This window comes from Natator depressus, chromosome 9 (genome assembly GCF_965152275.1).
Source record: "Natator depressus isolate rNatDep1 chromosome 9, rNatDep2.hap1, whole genome shotgun sequence".
Taxonomy (NCBI): domain Eukaryota; kingdom Metazoa; phylum Chordata; order Testudines; family Cheloniidae; genus Natator; species Natator depressus.
In genome coordinates, this window is record NC_134242.1 from 9,576,657 (window position 1) to 9,593,685 (window position 17,029).

The window sequence follows — 17,029 nt, forward strand, 5'->3', positions numbered from 1 at the left end:
AATGGTATTTGCTATTACATTAGATCATGTTTAGACACATTTCAAAAGGAGTCTTTTAAACAATTCTGTGTTACAATTAGCAATATTTTTAGGGTGCTCTCAAATGCCTTTTTGCCCCAAGCCCGTCAGACTTTAAGTTCCATGCATTTATACATACTGGAAACAAACAAACAAAAGTCATATCTATGGTAATGACAATTGTCTACAATTACTGCAAAACCACTTGCATTATACCATAGTAATAGCTAGAGCTAGGTGAATATTTCAAGAAAGTGATGGAGAACATGCTAGTGAAAAGCATGGATTAATCTGTATAGCACCTGGGGTGTATTTTTCATTTGACTGCCTTTGCAGTCTGTATGAATGATATTTAGCTGCAGGAATGTTTCCGTGGAAAATGAAAAGACTTGCAAGCACTTTTGTGAATGTGTTTGCGAGAAGATCAGTGGCAGAAGTTTTCACACAGCTATATTAAAATCTCCAATTTCCCTTCCCCTGTTCATGAAAGTTAAGTAACCCAAAAAAGGGAGAAGAAACGAGATAAGTGACTGAGATGATAAATCACACACCTTAGAAAACAAACAGTAGAAGCAAGGAATTTGCAAACCAGCCATAGACTGAAATGTTTGCATAAAACACTAATCTGTAAGTTGTCTGTCCGTAGATAATTTGTGACAGGAAAAGGGATAACTTAGTCAATTTTTTCATTATGAATGGTTCAGCCAACTCTAGGAATGTAACTCCATTAGAAACTATGGTGATCATATGATAATGCAGTAACAATTAGTTACTATGGGTTAACTTCTGTTATAGCCACATTACTACTGTATATTGTAAAATGAGAAACTAATATAGCAAGATAGAGGATTCTCCTGAACAAATGATTTTGGTAGCATACATGGTAAGTACTTCTGAATACTGCACTTCACAAATACAACTGGAGTACATAAAGCCTAATCTTAAAAGAGAGTGTGTCAGCCAATCAAAATTTCTATGGACTATCCTTGTTTACCAATAGCTTTATGATGCGAGATTTCTAGTACTAGAAATGAGACTTTTCACACACACAACAGGTTTATCCGATTGTAAAAATAAGGGTTTGAAAGAATTACCAATTATTTCTAGTAAGGAGTGACAGTTGGGTCGTTTGTATTGTAAATTGTGTAATCGGTTTTAAATAACCATTTTCACCAGCAAATGAGATCATTTTGAAACGATAAAGTTTTCAACATTCGCTCTCTTCACTTATGTGGCCTCCCTCTATAATATTTAAATGGATATTTTAAGTAATATTTATATTTTAGCTTGAAGTGTTTTTAATGTAAGCAGACTTTTATGTCATTTCCAGTTCCCAGTCTCTACACAGTATGCTTTAGACACCAAATGCATGAAAGAATATATGCTCTTGAAAAACTGACTGACTTTTTCCCATACCAGGTATTAGGATCCGCTGAGAATTCAATCTAGTTTTAAAAGGTGGCTATGGAAGTGCTCTCTTCCATCCAGGATATCAAAAATACTGCACAGTAAAATAAGAATGAAAATAATATCACTTGTGTTACTGTGAGTTAAGAATGTTTGGAGCAGCCTTTATTGCACTAAAAGGAAAATCCAGAAGGAATCCTTTGCATGTGCCTTCATTTTGTGGATTTCAAGAGTAAAGGTAACTCTACACACTCATCTCTGTACTGTACATTCTTTTTCCTCATGCTCTCAATCAGAAAGATCAATAGTTACAGTTAGATAATTGAAGATGACAGACTTGGTTAACTTTGCTTTGTGTAAAATTCCACATACTAGCGAATCTGGAACTAGTATATCCCATATACTGTAACAGTTAGAGGTATATACAAAAACAACCTTTCTTGAGTAAAACCAATTCTATATTATTTGTGGTACATTACAAAATATTATTGTTTTTCCTCCTAAGCATTCATTAGATAAAAATTCTGTATTCTATGTAAACCAATTACATATTCCCATTAATGAGAAATAAACATTACTGAAATTTTTTTTCTCCAAATAGAGAAGTGGGGTAGACATATAAATTCTTAAGCTCTTCGTAAATTGCTTAAATACATATTTCTTCAGTAACCTTAGACACACTGATAAGGGAGGGGAAGCAGGAAGAGGTGGAAGGTTTAATAAAACCATAATGGAGGTAAATTACTCTTCAAATATAAACATTTTGCTTGCTTGGCACAAATGTATTCAACCTTTTATTCATACCACAAAAGTCAAAATGTTATATATGTGTGGTATGGAATTGTTATAAATGCTTGGAGCAGGGTTATTTTTCAAAACATTTCCCCCCCCCCTTTTTTTTAAAATAAAACCATTTACCATAATTTAGATTTTAAAACATGACATACTAATCACAAGAACTAATGAAAAACTATATGGCAACACTGAAAGCCATTGAGGGCTGGCTAAGGAATGAATGACCTTGACAGACACGACTACTTTTGAGAAGTGAAGCAGAATGGCTTAACACACAAAGATAACAGTTGCAAACAACAGATACCTGAGGAGAAGTTGTTTAGAAAATGTGGCCTAAGATTATTTCACAGATAACCATGGCATAAATATTTTGTGCGTCTCAGGAACAGAAACCACTGAGAAAACCTGTGCTAGTATTTAACTCAGACTTCCAAGCATATGTATACAATTGAAAGATTGATAAATCCGCCCGTTGCTAAAGAATTTAAATTTTCATTTTTAATGGTTAAGTTTCTAGTCCTTATTGTTGCAAAAATGAAGATTCAAGATGTGAACCAACATGCTGCATTGCTGGGAGAGCCATGAACAGCAGCAGAGATAGGCACTGGAGTTAGCAGTGAGGATGACCCAAAAATCTGAGAACAGCAGTGGAGACATCTTCACACTTCCTCCCCTATAGTTCACAGAATCCAGGAAAGCTTGGGAGGAGGAGAATAATGGAGACCAATCTCTCTCTTGCAGCAGCCCATGCCCCATAGTGTAGAAGACTTCTAAGGCTCTGTCTACACTATGGAAAAAAAAATCAATCATGTAATTCACTGCTAATGCAGCTGTACAGGCGATAGCAATAATGGAAGCTGTAGTGTAGACAGGGGCAGGCACTTAGATCATTGTGTTGCCCACCTTACACACAGGCCCGCCGACAGCAATTCCGGGCCCCAGGGCAGAACGGTCAATAGGCCCCCAGGCCTGGTGGGGTGTCGCCACACGGGCGCGGAGCCGGAGCATGTGCGGCAGCTGGTGCACACACGCACAAGCCGCGGTCCGCCTGACATTTGGGCGGTGCTGTGCCTGCGCCGGCTGGGGCCCAGCGAGCTGCCGGGCACGCTCTTCCAGCAGGGCCAGGGCTTCCACATGCTCGCCCACCTTCGCCGGTACCACCCTGCACGCACCTAGGAGCCCTGTGGCCCGCTGGGTCAATTGCCCCTTCCCTCCCCCCCCCCACCTGCCTACACACCTTGTCTACACTACCTTGGATTAGGTAAGAAAGTCTGTGCCCACTGCCTATGCTACAGCATTCGCCTTTGCCACTGCTGGAGATAATGACAGGTCTGAGTTTTGCCAGTGTGGATGCAGCTTTCCAACACCTCCTTCTCCTTTTCAGGGGGGCAGAAATTTTGTTTATGGGACTTAGTAGCCAGAGGCTGATTTAAAACAGGGGTTCTCAACCTTTTTCTTGCTGAGGCCCCCCTCAACATGCTATGAAAATGCCAGGGCCTGGTGGGGGTGGGAGCACAGGGCTCTAGGACAGTGGGGGACCCTGGGGCATGGGCATAGTTGTATTTCTATACAGGGGGGAAGGGGAGACAAGGGCTGGCGGGGCTTGAGCCAGCTCCGCACAGCATGGTCCAGTGCCACCTCCACCCCCAACTCCCTCAGGAAGCCACCCAGCCTGTCTGGGCTGTGGGGGGATGGAAACAAAAAATAACTCAAAGGGGGGACTCAGTTCAAAAGTTTGAAAACCGCTTAGGGTGCAGGGAGGGGGTAGCTAGGGGCTGTGTTTGGGCAGGGCATAGCTCAGGGTGCAGGCAGGGGGATAGCTAAAGGCTGTGTACGGGCACGAGGCTCCCAGTGCATCTCCCAGGTTAAGCCGGGGGGGGTGGGGGGGAGGGGAGAGTGCACAGGGGCTCCCAGCTTCAGCCCCGCCACTGCTCCTGGGTTCTGGGGGGAGGTTTGCGAGCTTCAGCCCTGCGCCGCTCCTGGCTTCAGTGCTGGGGCTCAGGGCACCAGGTTTCTAGCAACATCCTATTGAGAAGTATCCCGTGTATCTCACTGATGGATACCCTGCAGCTTTCTTCTTTGTATCTCTCTATTGCCAGCAGATTCAGTCCTACTGTTAGTGTCTCTCTCTCTCTCTCTCACACACACACACACACACACACACACACACACAAATGTATTCGCAAAAATTCCTACCCAGCCCAAGAACTCAGACACATTTATAGCAGAAAATGTAGCTGCAAAATTTATAATTCTGTCCAAAGTAGCACCTGTGCACTTTGTTTTTATTGAGATAATTGTATATCAAACCACTGCCATCAATGTGTCAGATCCTTCAGATATATGAAGATATGCTTAATTAAATCTTCAAAGTACAGTATGAACAAATATAAATATATTAAAAATAAAACATGCAACCCCGCAACAATGTTAAAAGGATTAAACCCTTTAAATTTTCAATACGTATGCTAGTGAGAACTGTACAATCCATTCAACATGTTTTCCACCTATTTTTCCATGTCAGGATCAATAACAGTTATTAAAACATGTAGGATGTAATGGTTATGGACGAGAATGACCGGCTCTTAAATATTACCTGTAAAGAACATGAGATTCTTATTATACCTGAAGGGTGCACAATGCTATGCTTTTGTCACCACTTTGAAAAGGGCTGTCATATTTTACTAGTATATTGCCATTTCTACACCAGTACAGATATGCGGATAGTATTTCCATCTCTTAACAGCTAATCCACCAGCTCAGGTTTTTTTAAAGTGATATATTAATTAATTGACTTGCCCAGGGAAAAAACAAGAGTTTTGCTTATTTGTAAACTAAGAAGTTAGCATAACAAGAAGCTTCAATACAAATTTAGAATAAAAAAAATTTTCCCCCCCTGGGTGGGGGGGGGGGGGAGAAATCAGCTTAATTTACAAAATCAGACTTCAAAATAAGTTCATACCCTCAAATCAATTACTTGGGAACAGAAACTTTTGGTCATTGCCTCACCTTGAGATTTCAAATAAAATGTCAAACACAGGATTCCAACCTGTTAGCACGAAGAGGAAATGGGCAGAGAAAAAGCATACAAATATTTGGTTATAAGATTAGAAAAATGTAGTGGAAGAGATTATCCTTCACATGTATGGTTTGCTATGCTACAAGACAGACCACGAGGTTTGTATTTAGATGTTTTTGTTGTGCTAGCACATTTTCTAGGACAGAGGATACAGCACTGAACTCATGCATAACCTATTATAAATATGTAAGCACCATATGGCTTCCACCAGGCACTAACAAATGTTCTTGTTAACAAGTGGGTGAGTCCATTGTGGAGAGAGTCAAGATGCTTCTGTCGCTGGTATAGTAGGGATCCGATGAGCTCCATGATCTACAGTAACAATAAAAGAAAAGTTTGGCTGACTAGGAACCTATAATTTTAGGTGAGAGGAGAAAAGGTCTAAGAGCATAAAGCAAATTACTCCTTTCTTTAAAACTGTAGTCCGTTAATTCCATCCTGACACCCGCAATTCATTCAAACCCTCAAAAATATGCTGTAGCAACTATTTCTTGAATTTTCTGAACAGACTATTTATTTTAAAAATTCACTATATCATGACTAAAAAGATATTTAATCTGCTATAAATTTAAATTATATGGGGCTTCTAGGCTTTTTGAGGTAACTTCAATATTATATATGTAAATCAGGCAGAGTGAATACTACATTTTATTTTTGGCATAGTAAGATCATTCTAATAAATCCTCTCAGTACACAAATAGCTAATTGCAGTATGCTAATATATTGGTGTTTTATTTAAATATTTTAATACTGATGCTGTGAGCAACTTAACTTGGAACAAATTTCATCTAATAGTTTAACTATAGCCATTAAGATATATTTTACTATTGGCTGTACTAGATTAAACTAAAATGTATGACAAGTGAAAAAAATATCCAAACTATCATTGCTTTTTGATCAACCAATGTTTTTCACCTAAGAGTAAGTTATTTCCCTAGATGAATAAATCCTGTACATAGGCCACTGCTTTGGCAGGATTGCTAAAGTCAACATATTAGATTAAAAGTTGAAAATAAAGGGTAAGAAGGAAGAGGGCCATAAAGTGGAAACAATTTATGCTCCAAAGCCCACTTCTGTCAGAAATCTGCTGTTTCTCCAAAAATAGTACATACATGTACCTTGACAAGTGTATTGGCTAATGACAAGTCCAGATCATTCAGTAATGGGTTCTACCATAAGAACTTATGTGTGATCCAGAATTTTTAATATTCTATCGGCTGATGAGTAGACAGACAGTTTAATGGAAGAGAGACAGACAGAAATGCATTTTACTGATTTGTAAGAAACATGCAATCTTTCAATTTTATTTTAAATGAATGAAACAATGAAAAATGTATTTTGATTATATTTTAAAAAACAATAAAACTGCAGAACTTTATGCCGGTTGCCCTCTACTCCAAGCATTTGTACACCTTGAGATCAAAAGAAATGGCTCCCATCCAAAATTTGATAGCATGTCTAATTTCATATCCCATTATCATATTTGACAGAATATTAGGTGCACATATTGTATATAAACACAAGCTATCTGTATCAACAGAATTGGAAAAGTGCTTTTCATTACAAAGCACTTTTACAAGCTACATATATACAGGTATCACTTAATTCATCAATGATATTCAGCTGCCTCTGGGATGGAACAGAACAGTTGGTTCACACCACCAGTAACATTACACAATAGTCTATTACATTCGAGATTGCATGCATCTTCTAAAAGACAATAGCTATTTAGTAAAATCTAAATTGCATTTGTACCCAAGCCTCATCTAAGCTTAATACTGAGCAGTAAATATATTTTGGGATTAAAAGTACTTAACTGTACCTTCAGTATTTCACAGCTGGTAACTGTTTTATGTGACTTACATAATTAGTATGTTCAACAAAAGTATTCAGCAACTTTCACGTACTGCAAGGGAAGTGAGGGGAAGAACGTAAATACATCCTCCTACCACTTTTAGACTAGATTTTAAATAGAAATGCTGAAGGGAAGGAGCTGGAGTCACTCAGAAAACAAACACGTAATAAATAAAGCAAGCAGATTCTTTTTTAGTTACTGTCATAAGGTGAAACTGAAAGGGTTGTGAAGAGCCACTTCAATATAAACCCTGGAGCTGCAGCAGCAACCATGGAACTCCTAAAGCCCTTTGACTAGCACCTAGATTGTTTTGCATAGTCATTTGTTTGAAGCCATGTTAATTCTAATGCTTTAACAACTCTCTTTCAGGCCCTAAAATTATTCAGTTAGACGGTACAGTCGTTAGGAAAAAAAAAGATGACAAGCGGTAACAGACAAGTAACCTGAGAAATAGCACAATATTGAAAAAGTGCTTTATATTCTGTCAAATATGATATTTTTATTATTAATAGATCTCACTGAAGGAGGAGGGAGGAAATTGTAAAAAAAATCTAGATGCCTAGCAGAATGAAAAAATAATTATACCTACCTTTATGAGATCCTGCACAACAAATAAATTTTTGGCCAAAAACCGTATCACTTATTAGATGACATCAGAACAAAGAAAGCAGCATGGAAAATAAAAGTTTCTAATTTGCAACACATAGTTTTCATTTGTTACAGAAGATAACAATAAGTGAAAATATACCTAAAGGAACCACTACAGAAATGTTGGTTTTAGACAATTAAATGCTCATCTTGTAGTTTAAAAATTCTATTCAACTGTTTATTTTACACATCATGCCTGCTTACTATACAGCAAGAGTTTTGATTTAAAAAAATTTACTTGATCATAAACAGTTCCTTCTTATACACAAGATATTTTTGCATAATTATACCCTAGATTTATGGAAATAACTAACAAAATTTCATAAGCAAGCCAGAATAAAGAAGATGATTAGAATCACAGACACTGTGTTAACACAAGAATTTTAAAACTGAAATGTACCACATACCAAGTCAACACCTAAAGGTAAAATCAGAACTGACAATGCATGTCAGTATAAATTACCCATAGAAGATTTTATTTTGTCTGAACGATATCACATCCTTTAACTTGAAAAGAGACAGCTGTTCACGTATTAAAGGAAACCCCATGTAAATGAGAGAAGTGCAATTTTTTTCCAGGTTTGGCTTTTGAATAATGGAGGACTATGATATCATTCAGCAAAAGACAGACTATGATGTACAAAAGGTTTTTTATTTTTACCCCCAAATACCACCATATTTGTTACCTAGTTCTCTGAGTTTTTTGAAATGGGGAGATGTGAAAGTGTTCACTTCAGTAGATCTCAAAATCACTTTCTAAATTTCTTTCACAGCTATGTTTGTTGCAAGATGTCAGCATTACTTGTTACAAATATTTCTGATAATTCTTATGTTTTTCTTCCACCAATGTGTGTTTTAGTGTATGTAATTCAAGAAGATATTTAGCACATTTTTAAATGGCACCCATGATTTTGCTGACATTTTTGATACAAACAGAAAAATCCTTAAAACTAAGTCAACTTGAAGGCTTAGTTTTGTAAATTAGCTGGTTTCTAGAAATAGAGTATAAAAGTTATATTACAAAAAATATTTAATTTTAGTAACCACCAATGGATGAAAAGTCTAAAGACTTTCCTTTTAATGATGGAGTTATTGTCTGGGGAAAAATACGACCATTTTGTATATCTTTAGAAGTAACTCAAGCTAATCTAGGACTATTTGGAGGACATACATTAAGTATCAAAGGAAAAGCCTTTTGACTTTACAAATAACACTTGATTTGTGAAGGCAAAAAGCTGGATCAGGAAAACAATCAGCACAGTGAGGTTTGTTTTTCTAAACAGAAGGATGTACAAACCCAGAGAAAATACCATATATACACAACACAAGATCTCATACTAGAAAGACCAAACAAAAAGTTTGAAGAGAGCTCTGTTTCTTGAAAAACCGTTTTCTTCCTTTTTCTAACGAAAGCACTCCCAGTAAGCAAGAAATGGATCTTTTAGGATCAAAAAGGCCTATAAAGAATAACATTTCCTGTTTAATTACGCAAAACCTGCAACTGGTTTGCTAGACATCAATAGCTGCAGGCTCATCAGGTTCCAGTTTATAGGAGAATCGTCTGCAGCAAAGGCTATTGAGAGAAATTCCACACCTGTTGACCCGGGTTGGACTACATCTTCCCATTAGTCGTTCCAACATTCTTCTAACAGATGCGCATGCTGTTTCCCCATCTGAGAAGCAGCACATGGAGTCCAAGCAGTTGATACCTGAACCTGTCTCAGTAAGCTGGAGTGAAAAAAGAGAGAAGAATTAGTATCTGTGGATTCTCGTGACAAAAGTGTCCTGCTATCACAGGCAACGCTTAAATAAGCCTAGATTTTAAATTTCAATAGTGTTAACAGAATATGTTTCTATTTTATAGGAAAATCATTATGATACCTTAGATTAGAAAGACTGCTTTCTCCATGTGAATCATACAGATGGAGATCTAGATGCTCTTCGGTGTGGCCAAGGTTTGAACAAATAAATGGCTTATTGAACAAATGGCAATTGTTTAACATTGACCCCACACAAGCACCCAGCAAATAAAAATATGTCCAGTTCCCACTACTGTTGTGAGTAACCTGGCTGGCAAATCATCTGCTATAATGCTCTACCTGTAATACGCTTATAGGGGCAGATCATCAGTTAGTAGAAACTGTCATAGCCACATTGACATCAATGGAACTATGACAATTTACACTAGCTCAAGATCTGTCCCCATTCAAAATATCTTCCCCCTCCCCAATAATAATTAAAAAAAGGGTTTAGAATAAGTGAGACTGGGGATGTGGCAATCTGCCTAAAAGTAATAGTTTTAACAATTCAAAAAGAACTGCAGAAAGCAGTTTTCTGAAGGAAGTCAGGTTCCATGACTCGCAATAGACTTACTATTTTAGGCTAACATTAAATCATGAACAAAAATGTCAGGAGTAAATTTTTCTAGCTACCCTTCTTGTCTTATTTACGTAACTCTGAAATTTTATCCCAGGTTACCATTTATGATGTCAGATAAACCTCCTTTTACAAAATCCAGTATATGGATTGGAATTTGGGAATGCCATTATTAAAGCTTGTGATACAGAGTTGAATTAACCTCTCACTTTTGGGGGGGAAAGGCTGTCTACAGATTTTTATCTGAATTTAAACACAGAATTAACATCAATCATATTCACGTAAGAATAAGGAAAAGCTGAACGTTAGTATAACTATGAATGAACATGACAAGGTTTATTAATATGTGTAAAACAGACTAAAATAAACTGAAAGAGGTTACACAGAGTTTAGGAAGATGTTTTTATTACAAATCACCTATTAACAAGTTCCTTCATACTACACTTCATCCGAGTATTTTTCCACTGCAGCACACATAAAATTCCAAATATTTAGCACTGCAGAAAAACTGGAGCGAGAGTATTTTGAATTCATTTCGGCTCACCTCTCCCTTCTAAAAGGGTATACAAATCTATTGAGGGTGGTGAAGCTACCTACATAACCCAAATTAAACTATTTGTTAAGCAGTTATACAAATTCAGTGAGGAGGGAAGAACACATTAAACTGTACTAGTCACTTAACATCACAGATGCAATGCAATGAGATGAATAATATACAGAAGTGTACCTCCTGACTGGACGATATGTATCGGTTATTCTGAGGCTCCAAAAATTTCAAAAAGGACATTCAAATATTTACAAATTTATGTTGCTCACTTTAGATATAGAAATTAACAGAAGTTAGCAGGAGTTGAGGACAGAGAACCTCTCAGAAGGTGCTTCAGTAAATCACAGGAGAGGGGCTTTAAAAAGTCTCATGAAAGAGATTAAGAGCTGAGATTTCTACTTATAATTGGCTCAAAGTTAACGGCAAATTGTCTCTCTGATAGTATATAATGTTTTCCAATAATTTCTATCTGATCACACATGAAAGAGCTCCATTACTTCTTATTCATGCATGATGCATGTCCCTTTTCTTGCTACACTCATGGAGGCATAGGTACCTATATTTTTATCTCAGTCTCTCCGGAAACAGGTCTTTTATTAGCAATAGATTCACACAACCCCTAATTTTGGGTCAGTGGCAAGCCAACTTCACATTCTATAATCTTGATTTTTATATACAGAATTGATTCTTCCCTTAATATATACTGTATGAAGCAGAACCTGGCCTCTGCAGTATTCTGGGGCCATAAAGTTGACTTCACCAATCAGCTGAGGGAATATCCAGGTGGTGCAGAGCTATGGCCTCCTTAGCCCCTGGCAGAGGGTGCATGTTGGGGAAGCAGTCAGGGTGCAATTGCGCTCTAATGATCCCTAGCTGGCATAATGGCTGGGTATCACTGGAGAATGTTACAAGCTGACACAAAGAGGGAGTAGCCAAGCGGCTGCACAAATTTGCACCTGTGGGATGAAACAGTTGGCACCAGAATTTGGTAGGAAGGGTTGTATAAAAGGTGCATAAAACTATCTTGGTCTCCCTCAATGCCAGAATCCTATGCTCTGTCTGTGCAATCTTTAATGTATAATGCACCTGTATTTCTGAACTGCCTATAATACCTATAAAAAAGCAGTGACCGCAATGGAAAGGGGGGATTTTTGAAAAATAAAACAGGCAAAAATACAAAAAAAAAAATTTACTTAAGATGAAAATATTTGATTTCTAATGAGCTTAAAATCAATTTTGCCTTCAGTTTCTGTGCAATACAATAGTGGCTTAATAAGGAGTCAATGTTTTACTGTGACTTAAAAGGGTTAATACCACCTATTTGAAAATAGTGACCTTCTAGAATCCAGTATGTAGATAAATGCGAAGAATTAATATTTGCTATTTTAAATCACAGACCTCCCACTTTAAAGACTAAAAACTGAGTGGAAGCATAATAAGTAGTACTTCCAGAGTAAACTGTGAACATCAGAGATCTCTCTGCAATCCCAAATCCACACCTTCCTTATGTCAGCTATACCAACTAGCTCTTTGTAACATCAAAAGTAATATTAGGAGAGTGTAAAGGAGACAATAGTAAAAGAAACTCAATATGATGGCAGTGGCTGCCTGGTTTAGGATCCATTCTCTTTATATCCCTTTCCTGAATAAGGATTTTAACTTTAATACAGAATGTCCCCTCACTGCCTATATCTCCTCTAGCCTTCCTCTCCAATTTTAGATCTGTGCAAAATTTGATCATAGTTGGGTGTTACACCAAACTAAGACCTGACAAAAACAGGTAAGACAACAATGCAGAATGCTGTGAGGTGGACAGTACTGAGCACAGATAGTTTTAAAACAAAAAAGTCTCTGGCAATCCTAAGTGTATCCCTGACTGGGCTGCAACTGGCAGGAAGAGCCATTGCTTAAATATTGACATATGCAGAGAAAAAACTGAGAACACTAATCTTCGGGCTGCAAAGAAGTTTTCAAAAGGTATGGTTTAGGGCTAAGGATCTTAAATCATTGTAATGCAAATGTTTTCCAGGGGAATGGATAACTTTAATGGAATGAATCAAGAAAAAAATTAAATACTATGTATTACAATTAGTGATTCAATCTGTTAAGCCCAAACAAAAAAACATGCCATCATGTAAGTTTCCTTGTAAATATCACAAGTATGGGAATTTCAAAGATGATTCCAAGACTGACTATACATAAGGGTACAGTGGGAGTACTACCTAGTGAATGCAAGCACTGTCCTGCTGGCTAGATGGATCAGCTAGCAGTTGCCTATTGTCCTCCCCTCTGTGCCTGCTTTCAGCAAAGTCATATGCTGAGCTGACTGAACCCTTATCCTCTTCCATCTAGAAGGACAGAAAAGCAACAAATCTTATAAAACACCACAAATCAGTTTAATTCAAAACAGTAATCTTTAAACCAATCTTTAATCTACTGACTTGTTCTTGATAGAACAATGTACATTTGCTTATGCAGGAAGAGATGACCACTTTCTCAAGTTATCAAAGTTATACAAATCACAAATTATTTATTGATGCACATCAACGTTACCACAGAGTATAGTTTGTCAACAAATTAAAGGCTTACAAAGAATGTAGACGAGTAATTTTCAATTCTGACCCCTTCCTCCCCCAAATAAAGGTCTAAAACTAGCGCTTTTGTCCAAAGGGTCTTTCCAATTCTTTTCCCATTTTGTTAGGTCTTCTGTATGCCAAATGACACCTCCAGGTTTTAGTTCAACAAAGCACTTATATCTCATTGAAGCATATGCTTATGTTCTCTGCTAAAAAGAAATGGATTTAAGTATGTGCTTAAAGTTAAGCAAATGCTTAAGCAGTGCTTTGCTGAAGCCAGGCCCTAGATACCAATATAATCTATGCTATGTAAATAGCTAAAATAGATTATGAGATGGTTATTGCAACACCACAATGAAGCTTTAAAGTAGCTTCCCATTATGAGCCCCATTTTTACCTTCTCCTAGTCACCCCAACAAGAGACTGATTCCCCTGAAATTTCAAATGCCACATCTCATCCTTGGTTAGTTTTTCTAGAAAGTTTTGCAAAATTTAGAAAAGGCATTTTGAAGTTTGCCAGGGAGACTTTTGAAATGCCACTTTTAAAAAACAAAAAAAACAAAAAAAACATTTTCCTAAGCTGTTTGCTCAATTGTACCTCCAAAATGATGGTCTACAAACACCAAATAATTTTTGTTATTTGTATTGTGGCAGGCCACAGGGGCCCCAGTCATGGATCAGGGCCCAACTGTGGTAGGCCTCGTACAAACAAAAAACAAAAAGATCGTCCCTGCCACCAAAGAACATACAATCTAAGTTTGTCATGCTAAGAAGAGATGCCGTGGTGACCCTTAGTGTGTGTGGGGCGGGGCACTGAAGGGTGAAGAAAAGGCTGGTTTACCAGTGGAATTACAACATATATACAACAATATGTACAATACAAATTTAATAGAAATTGACCTGCTCCTGGCCCCAGGCTTTGCTGCAGCAGCTACTGACCAGAGGCAGACATAATGGTGAATAGGAAAACAAGGATCAGATGGGAGTCAGAAAAACAGTAGCGGTTCAGGTCATTAAAACCTGAGGCCACAGAGGCACACTCTTGTAGTCTTGCAATGGAGGGCTTTAGGAAAGTTAGAAGTGCATGGAGATAGGGGAGAAAACAAGGGGCAACAGCGAAATTGTTTGAGGAGGGTGGGGGCAGAGTCATGGAAGGACAGAGCTTTATCCACATTAATAAAAAGTGTTAACATTTAATTCCTAGATTTAAAACTTCACGCATTAGCATTCCGTGTGGATAAAAAGTCTTTCCTGTCCCTTAGATTCCTCTTCTGCTGTATAAAACCTTAATTTGCCACCCAACTAGAATGTCCCCACTACAAACAACTTTCATGTACAGGGTGAAGTCTATAGGAGAAGCCACACAGAAGAACTCTTAAGACCTGCTGATGCCTGCGCTATTCATATGGACCGTATATACTAACTTATTTTGAACTTTTGCCACCACATTCAAAACACAGGGACATTCCTAAACAAAAGCTAGAAAGTGCCAACTTACCTTCCTTCAAAAGTTAATTTTGTGCTGAATTTCAACAAGATTAACTCCCTGTGATATTCAGAAATCTGAGTTGCAGACTTCCTGGTATTTCTGCTAGACTGAGTCGTATTACAAGTACCATCACATGGTAATAATGGAAAAGAATGGAATTGTTATTTCAAATTTCTCTTTGTGGCGATGTCACTCACCCGGGCAGACGAACCACAGAGTCTGCAACTGAGATTTCTCAGGTTTTTAAGTGTTAACTGTGGCAATTCTTTGTTTAAAATATAGCATTCATTACCTTGGCATAAGTCACCTTCCTCTCCTTTTCCCCCTATTTTGAAGGATGTACATCCATTCCATCAATGTAGGTCACATGGATGTCCTAGTCCTGATTTACAGGCACCATCCCAGACTAGACAATCAAATACTATTTGAACAAAACTGTGTTTTTAATTTTTTGTTGCTGCAAAAGTGGAGGGTTGTATAAGGCTGGGATGAAGGTTTGGCCCTTAATCTTTGTTGCAAGTTAAAACATTTATTTTTGTGCATGTTTTATTCTTTCAAAATTTCAAATTGCAGTCCTATAGCATTTCACATACTGAGACTGAGTGCATTATAAAAGTTCCAGCATCTTAGTATTTTACCTAGACAACAGACAGGCAAACTTCAGTCTTTTTGAATATTTCATACAATTTACACCCAAATATCTTTAGAGACATAGACATCCATAATACATTGAAAATAAACATTCACTTGATAGATGCATTAAACTAAAGCAAGAGTCTTAGTTGATGCACAAATGTATATTTACACCCAATCAAAAGACATGTTCTATGCTCTTATGGCACAAGTGAAAGCAAATTAAAACGGGCAAACAACTGGCAAGAAACTGCTGCCTAAAATACAAAGACCTTTCTGTTGTGGTCTTATGAAGCTGTAGTTATCCAACATGCAGAAAGCACTGTTAATTTTGACTACACAAAGCAAGAGCACTGGAACCATGCTAGAAACTGTGGTTATTTTAAAAATGGATGCAAGAAAGACTAGAACTGTATTCTCTAAATTGAGCATCATGCTAGGGATTTTCTCCTATAAGACTGTCTAGTACATGCTACTTATGAAAAGCAATTGGCCTGAAAAAACACCGAGCAAAGCCAAGAAAGATGCCAAATAGAATGAATCTCCACTATAGATACTGCTTCTCATCCCACGTTAATATTCATGCCTCTTCCCATTTCTCTCAGTGCTGGTTAGTTGACCTTCAACATGCATAAGAGTTGATGAGGAATTGTCCCTCCTACTCTACCTAATTCTGCTCAGCTGATTCCTTGCCCTGGATAATGGCTGCAGTGCAATGAACTCATCACTTAAAGCAACTCTGTTGGAGTACATCTATAAGTAGACAGAGAAGGGATGGAACATACAAGTCAGTAAGTAATAGTTTTTCTAAGAGAAAGATACAGGACAGGATTTTAAAAGACATTCTGTTATTTACTGGAATATACTTCATAGACAGAACACACATGAAACGGATACTTGCAAGATTGTTCCCGGCACCAACTTCATTTATTTTTCACCGTTGCCATGTTTAAAAAAAGTGTCCCTTAACTTTCATAATGGGTGAAAAAACCCTGGAAATACTTGGGGCATACTTCTCCAGCTGTCCTTAGACTCTCCTGCCACCCCATTAATATTGCAATTTCTGCTGTTTACCAAAAGATGTATATTTTGACTGGGATTGTCCCCCCACAGTAGCCATTTCTTCCTATGTGATCCCACATAGAGTTATAAATGCAAAAGCTCACAGCAATTACTTTCATGTCATTTGACAGAAGCCAAACACAGAATTATGATTTCATTGTAGTATCAGGCAGAAAATCCTGGAACATGGCAAAAAGTTATACACATGCAGAGTACACCTGGGGGGGAAAAGTCATGCTTGTCCCACTATGAAAGCCCAGTGTAAAGCCATACTACATATTTTGCTAAGTTTTTAATTAAATAGGCTTTCAAAATGCAGTAAAACTAAGAGTTTCTTATACAGTAGTTCCCGATTACAATACCTTAACATTTACATTTTAAGACAGCTTTTAGAAACAGTGTATGCTATTTTTCAGCTATTTCTCTCATGCAGAAGTTTATCAGATCTTACATGACGTCTAAACAAATTAACTACATGCAGAAAATAATTGGTCTTTGGGGAATGATTATTTTGATGATACTAGTATTTATAATTTCCAAAGTA

The 17,029-nt window shown here is 37.5% G+C and overlaps 1 protein-coding gene across 4 annotated transcripts in view; it reads right to left on the minus strand.

Moving 5' to 3' along the window:
* Positions 1-5,189: 5,189 nt before the first annotated feature.
* ATP11B (ATPase phospholipid transporting 11B (putative)) overlaps positions 5,190-17,029 on the minus strand; it is a 119,803-nt gene continuing 107,963 nt past the window's right edge. The window contains exons 29-31 of one of the 4 annotated variants that reach the window (XM_074963492.1): positions 16,091-16,176; positions 12,948-13,073; positions 9,401-9,530 (exon numbers count right to left, since the gene is read on the minus strand). In XM_074963492.1, coding sequence (XP_074819593.1) covers positions 12,989-13,073; positions 16,091-16,176 — 171 coding nt within the window. In that variant the 3' untranslated portion in view covers positions 9,401-9,530; positions 12,948-12,988. Of the gene's footprint in view, positions 5,612-8,719; positions 9,531-12,947; positions 13,074-16,090; positions 16,177-17,029 lie in introns of those variants that run through there. The other 3 variants (XM_074963491.1, XM_074963494.1, XM_074963495.1) reach the window with 3 other exon arrangements.